Here is a 20808-nt window from a genome sequence, read left to right as displayed (position 1 = left end):
GAGCGTGCATGCACTGAACCTACGTACTGAACCTATATGTATATGCAGCATGAATATTCAAGTATTTTATGAGTGCAGCTAAAACGGACGAACATTTCCCATGTTATTCATGACATGCACTTAGCTTGTAAAAAAAAAATGACGAACGTGTTCCGTCAACCAAGGGCGTTTAATTTACTGCAAGGACGTTTTTTGCACGACTGCATATGCAAATGTGTCCGGGCGGACACAATTGCATTATTCAGGAGCGTCCGGGCGGACACGATTGCATATGCAAAACCGTCCGGCGGACATTATTGCAGATGCAATGTCATCCGGATAGTATTGCATAGAGGACACAATTGCATGCGACACCGGCTCGTTAATCCAGAGGTCGTTGGTTCAAATCCTGCTCTCATCAATTGTTCTTTGTTCAACCCCAAATCATAAAAAGAAACTGACTAATGCAAAGAAACCAAGTCAAGTACAGATAAATCAATTTATATGTCTCACTCTCGGTGTGTTCCAAGGATAATATCTAGTAGCAAAATACGTGGTTATAAACAATTCTAGAATTCAAGGATTTCATATTTAAATAAAATGTTTAAAGCCAGTGGACACTTTTGGTAATTGTCAAAGACTAGCCTTCACAGTTGGTGTATCTCAACATATGCATAAAATAACAAACCTGTGAAAATGTGAGCTCAATCGGTCATCGAACTTGCGAGATAATAATGAAAGAAAAAACACCCTTGTCACACGAAGTTGTGTGCGTTTAGATGTTTGATTTCGAGACCTCAAGTTCTAAACTTGAGGTCTTGAAATCAAATTCGTGGAAAATTACTTATTTCTCGAAAACTATGGTACTTCAGAGGGAGCTGTTTCTCACAATGTTTTATACCATCAACCTCTCCCCATTACTCGTCACCAAGAAAGGTTTTATGCAAATAATTATTTTGAGTAATTACCAATAGTGTCCATACTGCCTTTAATACCTAACTACTAGTATACTGTATCAAAATAAACAATATTAATAACATAATAATAGTATAACTATAGTCTGTAACATTGTTAGTTACAATTTGGGTAGTTCCTTATTATGAAGTACTTACAAATACAACAAGAAAAAGAAATACATATACATAGATAACTATAATAAAAATATGATTAGTTATTAAAAAAAAACCACTTATCATGTCGCATAGACATCATAAAGTGCTGTACAACTACTCTATAGTTATTCACAAAATACAATAAAAATTATTAGCAGTATGCAAACATAAACATCAACAATAAAATGACATCAAGCAAAATGACAAGTGACCACTAAAGCCCTGTTCACACTGTAACTCATATTCACCATGGAATACAGCCCCGGGGAGGCCCAGGAGTTGTTTTACCCCATGGTCACCCCACAGTTACCCCAGCGCATTTTTACTTTGTCCCCACCTAGGTCCCTATTCCACGAGGTTACAGCTTCTATCCTTTTTAAGAAAACCCCAGAGTTTTTCCGCTTACTACTCCAGAGCAGGGGGTTTAATATTCTCCGGGGTATGCCCATTTACTGGTTTACATCAGGGTAAATTCTTCTCTAATGACAAAGTACAAGCATGCTAGGAGCCTTAGATCTTCCGACTTGTCCTATCTTGTTGTCTCTCTCACTCACAATTCCTGTGGCCGGGATCGATCTGTTTTCTAATGCTGGTCCTCTTCTTTGGAATAAACTTCCTCAAAACATTCGCAACATATCTTCTTTGAGTTGTTTTAAGGAAACTCTCAAAACATGGTTGTGCACTCCAGCTTATAGCCCATAAAGTTTTTGTTCTGTTTTCAATTTGGTTCTTGTAGTAGCTTTGTATTTATTATACTTTTCTCATTCTATTAAATTTCGAATTGGCCATGAGCATCTTGTGTGATGGATACCGGCGCATTATAAATGTTCAATGTTCATATCATTATTATTATTAATATTAACATGTCAGTTCAAAACATCCGACAAGTGAAACGGTGGTTCCAAACTTTGACTATAGATGTTCCCTCCATGGCACTGACGCAGATGCTGTTGCAGATCCGGCGACTTGGATTGGTTGATCTGTGAAAACAAAAATGGGAACAAAATATAAAACTTGTGGACAAATGTCGCAGGTTGGCTCAGTGTCTTTTTCCTCAATTCTTTCACTTCTGTTGATCCCCGTTTGAATCCCAAATGAGTGATTGACTTTTTTTTCTTCCCTCCTATTTGGGTTTTCCTCTAACATCTTAAAAACACTGAACACGTTTGGTAATTGTCAAAGACCAGTCTTCTCACTTGGCGTATCCCAACATTAGCATAAAATAACAATCCTGTGAAAATTTGAGCTCAATTGGTCATTGAAATTGAGATAAAATGATGAACAAAACCCACCCTTGTTGGACGAGTTTGTGTGCTTTCAGATAGGAATAAAAAGACTACTGGCTAGAAGTCTTTTATTATTTTAGTGAGAAATTACCGCTTTCTCAAAATCTATGCTACCTTAGAGAGAGCCGTTTCTCACAATGTTTTATACTATCAACAGCTCTCCAATTGTCTTTACCAAGTCAGTTTTTAAGTTAATATTTGTTTTGAGTAATTACCAAACGTGTACCTTCTCTTTAAACCGATATTTTTTTCATTATTTCTCTCTTTCCCATACACAGGTAACTTTAGGCCCCGGGTCAAAGCGCTGGTCTATATGTTTTCTGCTAAGCAAATATCTTTTGCTGAGCAAGAGTCGAGTGGGGTACCAGTCGCAAGAGTGTCAACTCCATGGTAATTTGGCTGGTAACCTTTTTCTGTGAAGCATTGTATATCTGCGCTTAAAGGCACTGGACACATTTGGTAATTGTCACTTGGAATATCTCAACAAATGCACAAAAAAACAAACTCAATTGGTCATCGAGTTGCGAGTGAATAATGGAAGAAAAAAGACCCATGTGGCACAAGTTGTGATCTTTCAGATGCTTGAATTTGAGACCTTAGCTGAGGACTCAAATTCAATTCAAGTATTTTAGTGAGAAATTGCTTCTTTCTCAAAAATTATGTTACTTCCTCCGGCTCGATCCGTTAACAGCGCCAGCCACCAACCCGGTCATTACCACGCAGTGAAGACCGGGTTCTCGCACTGTTATTCCCTGATTAGTGTCCAGTGCTTTTAAGCAAGTTTTATACTTACTTGCTTTATGAAGTTGGGCCCAGCATGCAACCCCACTGTTTAAATGGCAAAGCAACAATCATTCTTGCTGGAACCACAACTGGTAAATAAAAAAATGAGTTCCATACAACTTACCATTTTAGCCCTCCATCTTTTTTGCTTGAACAAGTGTATTAAGACTTGCTGGTCGTACGTTTCCAATGCTTTTAATTCCGCTGTATTTAAAAACTGTTTGTCTGAAGAGAATAAAAAAGAAGACATTATTGATCTGAGCCAAAATATAAAAACCAACTGTTTATCAATTTTCAAAAGGTAAATTAATTCCTTTTTAGGTGTCATTAAACACATCATACCGCAAACTTTAATAGTGAAAAAAAAAAAAAAAAACTCCTGTAGTAGCCCTGGTTTTAAATCTAGTTGTCAACAAACATATGTTTCTTATGCGTTAGCAATCACAACTAGTATAATAGGCAAATAAAGTTACACTCAAACACTCAAATATAAATACACATCTGAATGGAAGAATAAATGAGCAACAAGTAGGTTGCACAGTTTTTAGTAGCCCACAGGGCAAGTTGAGAGGTGGTTTTTACTAGCTCGTAGCAGTTTTTACTAGACAGGGTACGAGAGAAGGGGTTCGCCCCGGTGTTCCTGGCTGGATTGGCAGCATATTGCACCAAAGCACCTTGTAAACCATTACACGGTGCTTAAGGATTAGGTCTTATATCTCAAAATTCGCCCCACTCCTTGCAGTAATAATACCTGGCGATGTGTATCCTTTTGCAAAAGGCGCGTTATAAATACGGTTATTATAAAGGCAGAGGAAACTATTGGTATTTACGGTTCTAAAAAAGCATAAAAACTTACTTGGTAAGCAAAGGAGAGCTGTTGATAGTATAAAACACTGTGAGAAACGGCTCCCTCTTAAGTAACGTAGTTTTCGAGAAAGAAGTAATTTTCCTCTATATATAGTATTTGAATTTGATTTTGAGACCTCAGAATTACATTTTGAGGTCCCGAAATCAAGCATCTGAAAGCACACAACTTTATGTGACAAGGGTGTTTTTTCTTTCATGATTATCTCGCAACTTCGACGACCAATTGAGTTCAAATTTTCACAGGTTTGTTATTATGCATATGTTGAGATACACCAAGTGAAAGGGTTCTATAAGGGCGAGTTCTGAATCCTAAAAAATAAATACAAGTGTGACAAAAAAGTGTTTTTTAAAGCCATTGGACACTTTCGATAAACAGTTCAGTTCAAAGGCCCACACTTTGTGTATCACAACTTATATATAAAACAACAAACCTGTGAAAATTAAGGCTCAATTGGTCATCGGAGTCGGGAGAAAATAACGGGAAATTCCACCCTTGTATCCACGCGTTTCGCCGTGTCATGACATGTGTTTAAAATAAATCCATAATTCTCGCTAACGAGAATTGATATTGTTTTAATGTTTTCTCAAAAAGTAAAGCATTTCATGGAATAATATTTCAAGAGAAGTCTTTCACCACTACCTTCTGTAAACCCTGTAAGTTATTTGTAAATCTGTGAACTTTTTTTTTGTTTTCTGTTCCGAAAGTGTATAATTGCTTTAATCGTTTCATACCAGAGTTATCATACGCCAGGTTAAAGGTTCCTGTTGCTGTTGTACTTCCATCCCCTGTTGCTAGGAACCAAGAGCATGCACAGCTCTTCTGCTCAGCGGAAGTTCCATTTATACTCAGCAGGAGAAACTCGTACTTTGAGCCGACTGATTTCCTTTTGGTAAAAGGAAGACTTGAGCAGGGAGAGCATAAAATTGTCTCGCCATCAACATTGAGGTTAGTACCCTTCAAAGCACGTGCAACCAAGTTCAGATGGACAGGCTTGTTAGGGAATCTCGTCTGATTTTCAGGCTTCCGAAAGATTGCAATTCTTTCCTCTGAAAAAAAGAGGAAGGAAATAGCAACAAGTTTTTAATCAATGGCAAGTAATCCGCATCATCAGTACTTAAAGGAACACGTTACCTTGGATTGGTCGAGTTGGTCTTTGAAAAGCGTTTGTAACCGTTTGGTATAGAATGCATATGATTAGAAAGATGTTGTAAAAGTAGAATACAATGATCCACACAAACATGCCTCGAAATTGCAAGGTTTTCCTTTTACCTCGTCGACTAACACGGTTTCATTTATGGGAGTCAAATTTAATGGCCGACCGTGTTAGGTTGCACAGTAAAAGGAAAACCACGCAATTTCGATGCAACCTTGTGTGGATCATTGTATTCTATTTTTAAAACATCTTTCCAACCATATGCATTTTATAATAAACGGTTACAAACGCTTTTCATAGACCAACTCGTCCGATCCAAGGCAACGTGTTCCTTTAAGCAGCATGCAGCATCAGAGTCCAGCATTCTCCAAAAGACGATCAGTGCATACTGATAGAAACATCGTGTTGAAACCATTAGTTCTTTTTAGAACCACCCCAAACTCATTTAAAGATTATCCAACTGGATTATCATTACATAGTGCTAACGCATTAATTACTATAACAAATTATTCATCAATATGAATACAAGATTTTAAAAAAAGGGGGCAAAATTAGTTTGAATTAAAAAGCTTACTAAAGAAAGTTCAGATTGCCAGTACCAATCTTGCAAAGAAGTATTTCAACCTGAAATACAGTCCTTAGGTGAGAATGTGTCATTCACGAGAGTGAAAATTATAATAAGCATTAAATATAGGAATGAAGACAAAACATGAAGAAAACAAAATAGCTAAAAGCTGCCTGGATACACTAGATGCTGCAGCCCTTCCTTACAAGTAAGGCTTGCAAATGCAGTTTGTGAAAAAAAAAAGAACAAAAGAAAAAAGAAAAGAAAGGCGTCGAGCACAGCAAGACTTTGTACTGGTTTTTTCTTCCATTTTTAATCACACACCTGAGAAATCCAAAACAAAGAAAGCAGTCGAATGCCTGAAAAAAAAAAAAAGTAAATAAAAAGAAAAAGAAAGACTCCACTTACTTTTGTTACTGTCTTCGTTTCCTACGCTATCCGGTTCTCTGTTCAGGAGAGGAGTTAAATACAATTTTTTAGTAATTGCCAAAAATAACCATCTTACATCAATCCTAATTTTAATGATTAGGTGAGGTTTGTGGCAGCACCATGTGCAAATCTCTTTTGAATTTTGTTGGTTCTGAAAAGAATCAGTGGTTGACAACTCAATGTATCGCTCAGTATGCTCTGGGGTGGATTTCACAAAGAGTTAAGACTAGTCTTGTCTCTAGTTAGGACGAGTTACTCGACGAGTAACTTGGGACTAGCCATATGTTTTTAATATCTCCTCCCTAACTCTTTGTGAAATCGACCCCAGAAAACTGAGTTGTAATTTTTTTTCAGAACCAATACTATATGAATTCGCAAACGAGAAAAGAACCTGTGGTTGACAACTCAACAATGACAACTCAACAATCAGCGGATATTGATCGAAACATTTTGTTGTCAACCATCGATACTTTTCACAATCAACACTACTCAAGAGAGATTTACACAGTCCAACCGTAAACCTCACCTTATTAAACTCCCAGTTAACTCCCAATGTGAAAAGTTTCAAATCCTAATTCTAATGATGAAAATGACAAACGTAGATTATGCTGATAAAGAACCCATCATCCATAAACAATCTAAAAGCACTGTACATAAATATAAAATGGTACAATAAACAACTTTATTTCTTAAAATGTCAAACATAAAGTATGAAAACGTTTGCAACAAAGATTTAAGAGAATGGAGACCAGGCTTTATACACACAGTCAAATATACAGTAACATAAATCAATAAAAAGTTCTTGCTAATTTGTTTTACCTGTTAGCTGTTGAGTTTATGCATGCCCTATTGATCCAATAACAATAGGGATACTGACAAGCTTCAGCAGACGTGTAGTCTTGGCAATGTTGGAATGGCACCTTGTACACTCCAACGTCTGTCCCAACGAATACGGCTTGATCTGCGTCGCTCTTCAACATCGTAAGAACTGGCTTCTGCAGGGGAGCACAATAAACATGAGTTGTCAAGTACCGTATAAACAATACCAATTACTCAAAATAAATTTAAGCATAAAAACTTACTGGTACAGCAATAGAGAGCTGTTGATTGTATAAAACATTTGTTTTTTGCTGTTTGTAGTCCTCTCTGTACATCATGACATCCACTAATTAACTTCGTTATTTCAAATCTGCATTATCAACCAAAGAAAATACCTAGTAATTATGTTTGTGACAACAAAAAACACCTTCAAAATAAGACAGACATGCTTACCTTGACTCCATTTGTGTTTAAACTGATCTCCTCAAAAATTTTCGCTTCAGATCGTCTTTCACCAAGATGAGCCTTCAACACTGTACCATTTTCTATGATAAAAAAAAAACCAAAACAAAAAAACATGATGGCGACTGACTTAGGGATAAGCTAAATAAACACACAAATTTGCTTTAAAACCTTTGCTAACTTTCACTTACATAAACTCTCAAACCTGTAGAAGTTTGAGATCGATCGACCATCTGGGTCAAGAGAAAATAGTGAAAAACTGAGTTCACATTTTGCATGACATCGATTTAAATTTGTTTTAATAAAACACTCACCGAGCAATAAACTCCAAACGGGAAATTAGTTTTATTTAATTCTCATTAAATGTGACATTTCAGACAGAAACATTTCAAAGACATTTTTCATTAGTTTTAGGAAATTTTTCACTATCATCATCATTAGTTTTAGTTTTATCATCATCATTAGTTTTATGTAAATCTGTGATCTAAGACAAGTTTTTTTTCTTACCAATTCTGTAATGTTTCTTCAAGTAACAATTTTGTCCGGTTCATACTTCATTCGAATTTTGATGTCATTAACTCACAACGGATAATTTGTAACAGTAGAGATTGTGTTCAACTCCTGCAAAACATTGGCAGCGAAAACAGTCCTGTGATGTCAAAAATCGCTTCGCATTCGCAGGAAGTATAAACCAGGCTTTAGACACAATGTTAACAAAGACACCCTTGTTATCCCTAATGTTGCCACCAAAGCGTACGGTCAACGTAGTTTTCAGTTTGCTGCACTCATTTATGGAACAATCTCCCTCTACACATCAAACAAGCCACCACAATCTCAAGTTTCAAGACTCTTCTCAAAACATATCTGTTCAATTCATCATATACATAACTATTCTTTTATTTCCTCTGAGCGCTTAGAGACTTTCTTTTGGAGGTGTTAGGCGCTATAGAAATGCAGTTGTTACTATTATTATTAATAATGTTGAAGAGCAGTGGTAGCAACTTACCTGTACCAATGAAGAAAACATCAACCGAGTTAACGTCCTCATCAACAACGATTTGAGTGAAACGCTCTCCTGAGGCAATCAGCAGAGGATTAGAATCTTTTGTTCCCTCGGTCTTATAGCGGAGTTTACTCTTCATTGTCGTGTCCAACAGTTGGCCAAACAATAAGATTTCCAGATATAAATTGTTTGAAAAACTGGTTTGAGCAGGACACTGCAGGCAAAAACAACACACAAAAAAAATTATTGTCATTTGCTCAAGTTTTCTCAACATTTCTAAAATGTCACATAGAAATGTCCAACAGTTGGCAAAACAATAAGATTTCCAGATATAGATTGTTTGAAAAACTGGTTTGAGCAGGACACTGCAGAAAAAAAGAAAAAAAAATTCTTGTAATTTGCTCAAATTTTCTCAACATTTCTGAAATGTCACACAGAAATGTCCAACAGTTGGCAAAGCAATAAGATCTCCAGATATAAATGGTTTGAAAAACTGGTTTGAGCAGGACACTGCAGGAAAAACACAACAAAAAAAATTCTTGTAATTTGCTCAAATTTTCTCAACATTTCTGAAATGTCACACAGAAATGTCCAACAGTTGGCAAAGCAATAAGATCTCCAGATATAAATGGTTTGAAAAACTGGTTTGAGCAGGACACTGCAGGAAAAACACAACAAAAAAAATTCTTGTAATTTGCTCAAATTTTCTCAACATTTCTGAAATGTCACATAGAAATAATCAACAGTTGGCCAAACAATAAGATTTCCAGATACAAATGATTAATTTGGGTTTTTAACCCATACACCGATGTATATTGAGCCTAACTTTTCACAGGTTTGTTATTTGATATAGAAGTTGTGGTACACAAAGTGTGGGCCTTTGACAACACTGTTTACCGAAAGGGTCCAATGGATTTAATACAATTTTAAAATTGTAATGTAATTGTAGTTGCTGGGCACCTCTGAATAAAAAACCAGTTTGACTGAGAGGTTTCCCTAGGGTAAATAAGAAATAATAAATAACAAATAAATAAATAAGTTTTTCAATAACTATTTTTTTGAATGTACCAATAAATCAAATTACAATTTTTTGAAAAACTTACCGTTTTTCGATTCCGTATTTCACCTTCTTGTCTCCGAACTGTCAACCATAAATTTTGAACATCTCCATGCACTTGTGCCTTAAAGGGACTATTTTCAAACAAGAATTCCATTTCATCCAAGCGATAAGCGCACAATGCAGAGCTAGCAACTCCTGAACTGTGAACAAAAAGGACATTTGAATTCAATTAAAGCCATTATACACTTTCAGATAAGAAAACAAAAAAAAGTTCACAGATTTACAAATAACTTACAGGGTCTACAGAAGGTAATGGTGAAAGACTTCCCTTGAAATATTATTCCATGAAATGCTTCACTCTTTGAGTAAACATTAAAACAGTTATCAATTCTCGATAACAAGAATTACAGATTTACTTTAAACACATGTGATGACACGGCGAAACAAGGGTGGGGTTTCCCTTTATTTTCTCCTCCCCTTTGGACAGTACTGTTTACCGAAAGTGTCCAATGGCCTTAAAAAAACTTTATTTATCCTTAAATCCCAGCCAAAATGCTTGGGCCACCCATTCCTAATGTTACATAAAACCATTCCCTGTACACTTTCCACTGACAACAAACATTCATAGGCAATTACAAAAGATTGGCTAGCTCCATAAAAAAAAGTTTTAAAAATCCCAACTAGGGCAAAACCACTATAAAAAGAGGTATACAAATTGCATATACATATTTACACAAAACACAATAAACAAAATTATGTATGTGAAAAAAAGAAAACACGAAAATGGAATGAATCAACAAAATTATAGTTGCACTGAAAACATTGAATGGAGAGCATCAACCATTCAGAAGTTTGGTTGCCACTGGAATAAAAGAGAGCTTCCGTCAATGGGTTACCAAAACTTCGACGACCGATTGAGCTCAAATTTTCACAGGTTTGTTATTTTATGCATATGTTGAGATACACCAACTGTGGAGGCTAGTCTTTGACAATTACCAAAGGTGTCCAGTGTCTTTAAGAGGAGGGGAGAAAAAGAAATTCAAACTTAATTTTCTTCAACTTACGGTCCAGTGGCGAAAACAGCAAACACTACATTTTCATCTTTTGTAGACTGGTAGATGTCCTCTATGATTTAAAGAAAACATGATCCGTTAGAAAAAACTGATTAGTATTGATTTACGGTAGAAAAATTTGATCATACATTTTAAGATGACCAGTTCATGGAAGTTCAAATTATAAATTTTCTGGTATTGTGTCAAGGATTTTACATGGAATGTTTGCCTGTGATTCAATTAATCGTTACATTTATAAGGCGCTAATCGAACAGTCGTTGCTCAAAGCGCCGTACAATAGGCTTTTGAAAAAATGGTGAGAGTTAAGCAAAGTTTTGAACTTTGCTAATGAAGAAGATTGCCTGATGTTCTGAGGAAGATGACTCCACATCCTTGGTTCTACGATAGAAAAGGCACAATCCCCCCAACTGTGTTGAGTTCTTTGAATGTGACAATTTGAAGTTTGGGAACAGGAACGCAGATTTCTGATAGGTTTTGAGGCACATGATTGAGGCATTGATTGCGTGACTTACGTATTTGATTGTAATGGTACGGGTGATCGCCGGCTATCGAGCACTCTAAGCGTGCTTTCATGAAGGTGACAAAATTGTTTTCAAATGACATGTAAGCATCTCCTCCTCCTTCGCTCTGAAAGAAACATTAAACATCATTGTGTAAACGTTAATACCTCAATAACTCCAAGTAACTGGCACTTAATCAATCAGTAAATCAGTTTATTTCCACAGTTTCAAAATCACAATCAGTATCAAATCATAGGCAATTGTAATGGGATGAAATTGCAGCCCCCTTTTTTTTTGTTACCCCTAGTTTACCTATGTCCTGCTCGGACTAGGGCGAGTCTAGGGGTGGGTGGTTGCCTGGTGGTGTGTGATGAGTGGGTGATTGGTAGCAGGATTTGCAACCAATCAGGGCTATTGAGGAAGGGATGTCTAGGGGTCAGTGACCAAACCCAAGAAAGTGGTTTGACACTTGGCCACTGGACACCGACAGAGGACGGATAGTGTTAGAATTAACCCTCCAAGTTCCTTCAATAATTACACTTTGCCTCTGTCGGACATCTACGTTGGATTGCGCCAGCCCAGCTTTATTACCACAATAATTGTATATTCATCCCCTGTCCTGCTCTAGGCCGAATCCAAATCAAGAGAGCCAGCAGGACAGCGTGTCATCAACTGCAGCCTATTCATCTTCACTGCATTTTCGTCATAACCAGTCGTACCAGAAACAGTAATCCTGTCCCCTGATCAAGGACAAGGACCTGTTTCTGAAGTCCCCATCTCCAAGTTTGTCATCATCTTCACAGCCCAATATCTTCAACTTTGCTGGAAGAACTTTTCCATTGTTACACCGGAATCTTCAATTCAAGTTATCGTCCTTCCCAGTCCACCACCAACAGATAGGCCATTCATTTATTTTTGTTTTATATTTCCATTGTATAAAGTTTCATTGTTATTTTCGTTGCATTTATAATATTGTCGAGACACCCGCCGGGTTTACTTCTCTCTTTTTGTTTCTGAGATTTTATTAGTATCTCATTCACATTGTTTTAATACAGCGTTTTAAAGTCGCCTCTCCCTTATAGTAGTCGGGATTTGAATAAACCTTTCTTTATATTTTACAACACCACTTAAACAGCGTGTCCCTTGTAAAATTTATTATGTTTCAGCACAGAGTGCGCTAGCCGCACTCAAACCTGTTACACAATGTAAGTTGGAAATTAAGAAATAAATAGTTGTTTGATAAGATTAATTGACGTTCGTGACTTAGATGTTGACAGTTCTAACCTCGTTCCCTGGGGCGATTAATCTTGCCATGCCATTTTTCCCCAGCATGCATTGCTCGCTCGTAACCCCCTGGAATATGGTAACGCGCAAAACAGGGCCCAGGTATCAAGCCATATGGTTCTCTCATTCTTGGATCATGCAATTTACAATGAATTAGGATGAGTGTGTTAATACATGACTCATTATTCAATTCAATTCAATTCAATTCATTAAGGTTTATTAAAAATATCACAAAATACACGACATAAGTTAAACAGACTTAAATTGGCGTGTTTACATTCATTATTGTTAAAAATTACAAAAACAACAAACTCTGACTTAATAAAGAAAGAAAAGCTCCAGGCATGAATGCACAAAAAAATGATAAAAATTTGATTAAATTAAAAAAAAAATTGATAAAACTGATTATCAATGGAATTGCGCCAAAATACTTGCCTTTTGACAAGGGCTTGCATGAGTTCTAAAAAATTTTTCTTGTAATTGAAAGGTGAACCTCTTTCCTGCATAGGCAAATTACAACGCTTGATGCAGCTCAAAGGCAAACACCCCCACCCCCACAATATTTAACGGAGGAAAACAAAACTGCCAAATGCCTATCTTACCTTACAAATTCTAGCCACTCGCGAGTACAAAATTTTACCAGCGTTGATGTGCTCTGCAGAAAACTCACGATAGAAGAAGTAAATGTGTTCATTGTATTCTACCGGATCGCCAACAAATTGAGGACCTGCACACAAAAGACAAACAAGAAATATTGCATTCTAATGCTATTTTTTATTTGTTATGAATTAGCACCAAACTTAAAAGGCCAGACAGCCATCTTCAAGTTGAGGGCCAGACTTATAGGATTTGGGCCATCGACCCAAATCACCGGTAACCTAGTGCACGTTGCCACCTACTCCTGGGGCTAAAACAGTTTACCCCCTCCATAGACTGTAAGGATGTAGACATGGGTATGATCCACTAGCAGCCTGGATGGTAGAGCAGAAAGCACTACCTCCCAAGATGGCTCAGAGGTTTCTTCCCAGTGCACACCGTGTACACCAGTCTTAGGAAAACACTTACACCAAATGTGTCACATGTCTGCACTCAATTTGGTAAGGGGTGGCCCTTCACAGATACAAAGTACAAATATAGGGTGTCGTTGCTGAGCGGATAAGAGCACCGCACTCAAGCTCTGATGCTTCTGTTAAGCAGAGTGTGGGTTCAAATCCCGGTCGTGACACTTGTGTCCCTGAGCAAGACACTTAACTATAATTGCTTCTCTCCACCCAGGGGTAAATTGGTACCTATGAGGGCAGAGATGGTTCTTGTGATTGATTTAGCCAAGTAGCGCATATTAATGTTGCACAGGCTGCATACTCCCCATCAGGGAGCTGAGATGGTTTAAGGAGTGATTTAAGGCCCAGTGACCAGGGGTAATAATGTGAAGCGCTTTGGGACGCCTTCCGGGTGTGAAAAGCGCTATATAAAATGGGTTATTATTATTATTAAGTACATGTGTCTTGGTGCGTGATGAAACCGCAAGCTGTAGTCGACCAATCATGATGATTATGAGCTTTCAAAATGAAGCTAATCTATTGTTTAGAACTCAAAATCAATAATACGCCATTCGCGTGGTATTTTAACATTGTTTGGTACAATGACGTGCTTGATGATCACAAGCTACCACCTAAATTTGAATTCCTCAGACTATCAAACAGTTGCTATGTCACATGCTTAGGGCCAAGCTTTTTTCTTATAGATACGTAAGAGACGGTGAGCACCCATACACAATTCTGAATGGATGTGTATGGCACGATGGTACCAGGGTCTGCTCATCTGGGGGTTGCTCTAGTCTGAGGAATTCAAATGTAAACGGTAAATTGTGACTAAGTAAGTCATTGTACCAGACATAATTCAAATGTAACCCGCAATTGGTCTTCAATTGAAAACTTACCGTTGAGCACGTAATCTTGATGTTTTTTGGTCGTTAATACATTATCTATCTTCGTCTCTGTTGGTGTCGCCTCCAGATTTGCTTTGACGATTCCAAGCTGCGCCATTTTTCCCGATAAACTGTTTTCTAGATTCGTCCCGGCGAATATTTGATAACCTGAAACTGTCAAGAAATGAAAGTAAGTCTGGTTAGTTTTTTTTACTTTGAATAAATTATAGTAACTATATAGAAATACCATTTTCTCAATTTTTACAGTGTTTTAAGTGAAAATACATTTCTCTGGAGGATTGGAACTGATATGGAGTTTATTAATAGTGAGCTTTCAGAGTAAAACTAGTTTTGTTGATGTTGAGAATTACTAGTTGTGGGGTTGATTTCACAAAGAGTTAGGAATAGTCTTAACTTAGGACTAATCCTCGGAGATATTAAAAACTTATCGTTAGTTCTAAGTTCGGATGAGTAACCTGTTTCAATCCTTTTACCGCATTTTTACCTGAGTCGTTTAACAGTAACCAACTTGAGTTTTGATGGGCCACTGAAGGGGCTACAAAGGATCGCTTCTGCGGAGATCCAATCGTTCTTGATAGCTACAAAACACAGAATGGCCAAAAGAAGTAGAATTAAACCAATGAAAAAATTTCATCAAACAAGTCATGAAATGTCAAGAAAGCTATGTGCTAAAATAATGTAACGCTAAAATAACATTGTTTTCGCTAGGCATTCAAGTTCAAATTAGTAGTTACATTTTTAAAGTTTTTTTTTTCACCATATTCTGCTTCCTTTAAATTTCTAGTTTATGAATTTTTATCTCCAATTCTTTGTAAAATTGTTCCTGTTTTAGCTGGAAACCATTGTTTTTTTTAAGGTTTTTTTTAAGGAAGATTGATTGTGAAATATGTTTTAACAGTTTTTGTACCAAGGACCTCCACTGAAAGCAGTGCTGGGTGCTGATCAGAGTTTACTCTCATTTAAAGACACTGCATACCTTTGGTAATTGTCAAAGACCAGTCTTCTCACTGGGTGTATCTCAACATATGCATAAAATAATAAACCTGTGAAAATTTGAACACAATCGATCTTCAAAGTTGCAAGATAATAATGGAAGAAAAAACACCCCTGTCACACAAAGTTGTGTGCTTTCAACACTTGATTTTGAGACCTCAAATTCTAATTCTGAGGTCTATAAATCAAATTCAAATATTTTAGTGGAAAATTACTTTTTTTGAAAACTATGTTACTTCAGAGGGCGCCATTTCTCACAGCGCTTTATACTATCAACAGCTCTCCATTGATTGCTAACAATTGAGTTTTCTTGCTAACAATTATTTTGAGCAATTACCAATAGTATCCAATGCCTTTAAGATGACATAAACAAATAAAAGCTTTAGTACCAGATGTTTAGTTTGCATTGTGGATAAAATCAACATGGTTAAAACGTTACCTTTTATGAGATTCTGGTGTTAACAAAATTCTGGCTCACTAAAAATGTTTTATCTTCAAGCTCTGCATTTTCGTGGATTTTCTTGATAAATTTGAGCCCTGAATTATATGAAAAAAACAAACAGGGGTCGAACTTACATTTTGGGAAGATCTTTGTTGGCAGTAAGGTCTGAATGAATTTGTACCACACTCTAAGAGAACATCATCGGAAAGTGGTTGGATGACGCGAATGAAGTTATTGCACTACGAAGATAAAACAGACATTTAAAAAAAGTTATTAATTAGACTGTGCCTACGTATAAATAACTTTCAACCATTGTTTCTGGCAGTGGTTGCTGAATGCACCACAGCACCTTCTCAACCCTAAACTTTTCATAATTCAAAAACTTCAACCAGCTGTCTTAAAGGCACTGGACACTATTGGTAAATTGTCAAAGACCAGTCTTCTCACTTCTCAACATATGCACAAAATAAAAAACCTGTGAAATTTGAACTCCATTGCAATATTTTTGTGCGAAATAACTTCTTCCCGAAAACAATGTTACTTCAACGGGAGCCGTTTCTGACAATGTTTTATACTATCAACAGCTCTCCATTGCGCGTTACCAAGTAAGTTCTTATGATAAACAATTATTTTAAGCAATTACCAATAGTGTCCAGTGCCTTTAAAATTTTTAAGTTTCTTCAAGCACAATGAGTACCATATTGCTGGATACCTGGCTATATAAGACTATTATATTATCATTATTATCATACAACAAGTTTACACTCTGAAAATGGTAGTTTATTATTTGTAATTATTAATTACTTACATATTTCTCATTGCAAGACCATCCAAGGTCTGATTGTTTCGGAATCGAGACAGAGTCAAGCTGGGTGAAAAAAGGAAAAAAGTTAATTCATCAAGTTGATAATAAATGTGGTAGTAGAATATATAGCAAAACAAGTTCTCAAAAGAACCCCCAGCAAGTAAATAAATATACACATGGTGTTATTTCTCAATAAAACACTGGTATAAACATAATAATAATAATAATATTAATAATGATTACATTTATATAGCGCTTTATACTAAAATTAAGTTTCTAAGCGCTTCACAAAAAACAAATATAAACGATAAGTAAGCAAACGGGAAAATTAAAGCTAGAAATATACAATAATAATACAAAAGGTACACTAAATATACAATATAACAGGCTATTTAGAAGAAACCAATATCATTAGATTATGAGACAAAATTATTGTAATCTCATTGGCACTGATGGAAACCATTGCAAAGATGGGATTTTAATTGTGTTTTGAAACTGTCAATTGTCTGAGCATTCTGGATGTAGGAGGGGAGGCTGTTCCATAATGTGGGGGCACATACTGAGAAGGCTCTATCGTCGTATAACATGCAAGAATAAGCTGGCAGTTGGTATTTCTCTGAACAATTTGCCATAAAAAAAAGAGGTACCGTTCGCAGGTCTTGGGTTCTTGCTGAAAACAACGATGTATTTCCTCCAACAAATAGTTTATTATCCAGTAACGTCAGTGTCCGGTAGAACTTGCCATCATTTTCTGATCCCTCTGGGCCAAATGTTATGGCAGCACCATTGATTTCTGAGGGCAAAGAAATAAATTGAAACTTGAAAATTACGACTAATGAATGAAGAAAACTGGAACACGACTAAAGAATGAAGAAAACTAGAACACAACTTAGGATTGATCTTAAACAAGACTTATGATTGAAGAAATCTTAAACACAACTAATGAATGAAGAAATATGCAACTTGACCTTAGCCTTGCTCAAGGGCACAAGTGTGTAGAATGGAACTTGAATCAACACTCTGCTGATCAGAAATGCCAGAGTTTGATTGGAGTCCACTGTGCATGACCACTAGGCAATGCCATGATACGGCACAATATGCCATTTGCTAGTTAGATTTGAAAAATGTCTGGTAAAATGACTTGCTTTAGTCATTAGTCTTGCTTTAGCCACAATGTACCGCTTACATTTGAATTCCTTAAATTATAGAGTTGCCATGTCAATTGGTTCGGGGCAAGCCTTTACATATAGCAACCTCTAGATGAGTAAACTCTATTACCATTGTGCCGTACACATCCATTCAAAATTGTGTATGGGTGTTCACCGCCGTCTCTTACGTGTACGTAACTACGCAAAAGCTTATCCCAAATCATGTGACATACATGTAGCAACTGTCTCGATAGTCTGAGGAATTCAAATTTAAATATCAACTTGTGATCAAGCATGTCATTGTACCAGACAATATTCAAATCTAACACGCAAATGGAAATTGATGTGAAATTCTTAAGGGTAAAACTTACGACTGATGTTGAAGCTAGATGGATATGGTGGCGAGACTCTTCTGACAGATTTCTCAAACTGAGACTGACAAACACACATCATGTTAAATACTAGAACGCATAGTAGTCGTAGTGATGGGTGACGTAACACTGACATTTTGTCGATTACTGCCAATAAAAAGTGTAAGAAAATAAATAGTTATTTATAAAATGGAGGTGATTTAAAGATGTTGGGATAAGACATTCTTTTCAATCATTTCCTACTAGAAATACTAAATACATTCAACTTGTTTCATCAAAATTATATCACACAAACTTCAACAAAAACTCAATCAGTAACGGGCAAATCTTGCGACTGTGACGAAACAAAAACATCTATATAAGTTTATCAGCCCCCAAAATAATTATAATTGTTTTGAGATTTTTATCAAGTTTTCTGAATACAATCATGAGATAATAGAATTAGCTGTTGCAAACAACTTATCAACCAAATGGACTGATGGTATAAATGCAAAAATTTAGTTAATGGCCTGGCGTTCCAACCCTAGCAAACTCTTTCTCGAAGGCTAAACGAGAAAGACTCTGCTAGAGTCAAAACGTCAGACCATTAACTATTTTTTTAATACAATCATGCAAGTTTTACATGAAAACAAATTACCAAGCACCATTTCCATTGAATCTAACGACTCAAAACAGTAGCACAAGTTAACATTCACAAATTAGAAGTTGATGTACATATAGGCCTACATGTTAAACGAGTGCTGAGGTTATCAATGTATACATGCAGTTCACAGGACGTATAAAAAGTACAAACTTCCGATGCACTTACTTTTTATAAAGTGAAAGGAAAGTTTCCTAGAAATTTAAAGTTCTAATAAAAGTCCCCAGAAAATCCGTATTTAAACACACGGTGAAACCACAAACTTCCCTCTTATGATGGTTATCATAGACATGATCATGAGAGGGAAGTTTGTGGAGACACTATGTGTTACAATGTACATGTAAATCTAGTCTGAATATGTGGCTCTCTAAATGAGTGGCTCTAAAAAGAACTGTACATATGTACATGACAATGTTGCCCTTTAATTTTTCAGTGATTGACCAGCCCCCGATTTCACGAAACTCATCACAAGTAGCGATGCATCGTAGGGTTTTGCGATGCGTCGCAGACCTATAAGACAAGTATGTAGCGGCTGCGACAAGTTCGCAACTTACGACGTGTAGCCGGTCGCAACTTGCACTTGCGACGCGTCGCAGCGCTTCGTGAAATCGGGGGCGGGGGGACCAGTCAGCATGGCTTCAATATAGTCCATCACCTTTGCATTAGTCTATCTTACATGTATACAGGGCGAGTAAAAATTCAGTTGATTGAGATTTATGATTTAAAAACAAAACAACAACTGACACTCAAAACCCAAGTGAAGCACATATTAAACAAGCATTCTTAAAAAAAAAAATGAAACAAATTGTTAATTTCTAAGAGAAGTTATGCCTGAAAGCACATGTTTGTAGCTGTCCGTGGAATGTTGATGCTTGACTGGATCTTTAGAAACATCTGAATAAGTAGCAAAGGTTATACAAAAAAGTCATTACATGGACAGCTTGCAAAAAGAGTATCTTTATTAAAATAGACATAACTCCAGTGAGACACAAAGCGCAGTGAGTGCTTGTTAAATACAGGCTTTACTGAACTTTTGAGTGTCATTTGTTTGTCTTGAAACCACTTATAAAGCAATCGCACAACATCTGTAAACAGTATTGTCCAAAGGCCCACACTTCGTGTATCACAACTAAGTATAAAATAACAAACCTGTGAAAATTTAGGCTCAATCGGTCATCGGAATCGGGAGAAAATTACGAGAAGACCCACCCTTGTTTCCGCACGTTTCGCCGTGTCATGACATGTGTTTAAAATAAATCCGTTATTCTCGATATCAAGAATTGATAATTGTTTTAATGTTTTCTCAAAAAGTAAAGCATTTCATGGAATAATATTTTAAGGGAAGTCTTTCACCATTACCTTCTGTAAACCCTGTAAGTTATTTGTAAATCTGTGAACTTTTAATTTTTGTTCTGTTCAGAAAGTGTATAATGGCTTCTTGTAGGTAACTAGACATTCCAAACAGTATGTTCTATTTGTCATTAGCCTATTTTAGGCATGCAAGGCCCATGTCACACAACGCAATTTCACAGGGAACCAATCCAGGCGATCTCCAAGAAGAAATACCATTCACATTTGAATGTTCACCTATTGGGGGTCGTAAGACAATGTTTTACAATTACTCATGTTCTACGAAAGTTGTTATGTAGCATGCAGTGCAGTTGGTTGCCTCCAAGTTGCCAGGAAAAGTTGCCTGGTGTGGCAAGGCTCTTAGATCTCCAACAATGAACAGACAGACAGAACACTGATTGAAATTTTGAAACATCTGGTTCCTCTCAGACACACACTCGGTCACTTATTGAGATTGCACACACAGGCACATTAACCATGTAAACCCTTCCAATCATTCTTAAATAGACATTTAATGTACTATAGAATGAGGGTCAACTGTGACCTTGAGGAATGCAATAAAACAAAAATAAAAAAGTCACCACTTACCAATGGATAATGTTGGATGGTATTACAACTTGGACGGCAGAACTGGTTAGATGTGTGATCCCAAAATTCAGCACAGGAAACGTTTCAGTTCAGTTTAACAACGGAAGGAAAGCTTTGGCTGATTTTAAAGGTATCCTTGCTTTTATA

The 20808-nt window shown here is 36.5% G+C and overlaps 1 protein-coding gene across 1 annotated transcript; it reads right to left on the bottom strand.

Moving 5' to 3' along the window:
- Positions 1-459: 459 nt before the first annotated feature.
- On the bottom strand, positions 460-20791 carry LOC139941796 (semaphorin 5c-like). Its single transcript, XM_071938417.1, has 18 exons — positions 20662-20791; positions 18084-18230; positions 17212-17357; positions 16568-16627; positions 15894-15998; positions 14809-14902; positions 14316-14477; positions 12979-13103; positions 11105-11219; positions 10584-10644; positions 9563-9719; positions 8463-8673; positions 7448-7539; positions 6995-7170; positions 6155-6192; positions 4760-5074; positions 3285-3385; positions 460-2071 (listed from the first exon to the last, which is right to left on the bottom strand). Exons 2-18 carry the CDS (start codon positions 18217-18219, stop codon positions 1958-1960), a joined length of 2208 nt encoding a protein of 735 aa, XP_071794518.1. The 5' UTR covers positions 18220-18230; positions 20662-20791; the 3' UTR covers positions 460-1957.
- Between the last annotated feature and the right edge of the window lie 17 nt (positions 20792-20808).

The sequence above is a fragment of the Asterias amurensis genome, chromosome 9 (assembly GCF_032118995.1).
Source record: "Asterias amurensis chromosome 9, ASM3211899v1".
NCBI lineage: Eukaryota > Metazoa > Echinodermata > Asteroidea > Forcipulatida > Asteriidae > Asterias > Asterias amurensis.
The sequence above is the reverse complement of the archived record's forward strand: the minus strand, read 5'-3'. Positions and strand labels throughout refer to the sequence as shown.

What these genes read in the sequence shown, in the direction of transcription:
- LOC139941796 (XM_071938417.1), bottom strand. Translation starts at nt 18,219, where the DNA reads ATGTCAGTGTTACGTCACCCATCACTACGACTACTATGCGTTCTAGTA. An exon ending in GAGTGGCTAGAATTTGTAAG is followed by an intron (nt 11,220 to 12,978) that starts GTAAGATAGGCA and finishes TGTTTCTTTCAG; the next exon opens with AGCGAAGGAGGAGGAGATGC. An exon ending in ATAAACTCAACAGCTAACAG is followed by an intron (nt 6,193 to 6,994) that starts GTAAAACAAATT and finishes TCTCCTGAACAG; the next exon opens with AGAACCGGATAGCGTAGGAA.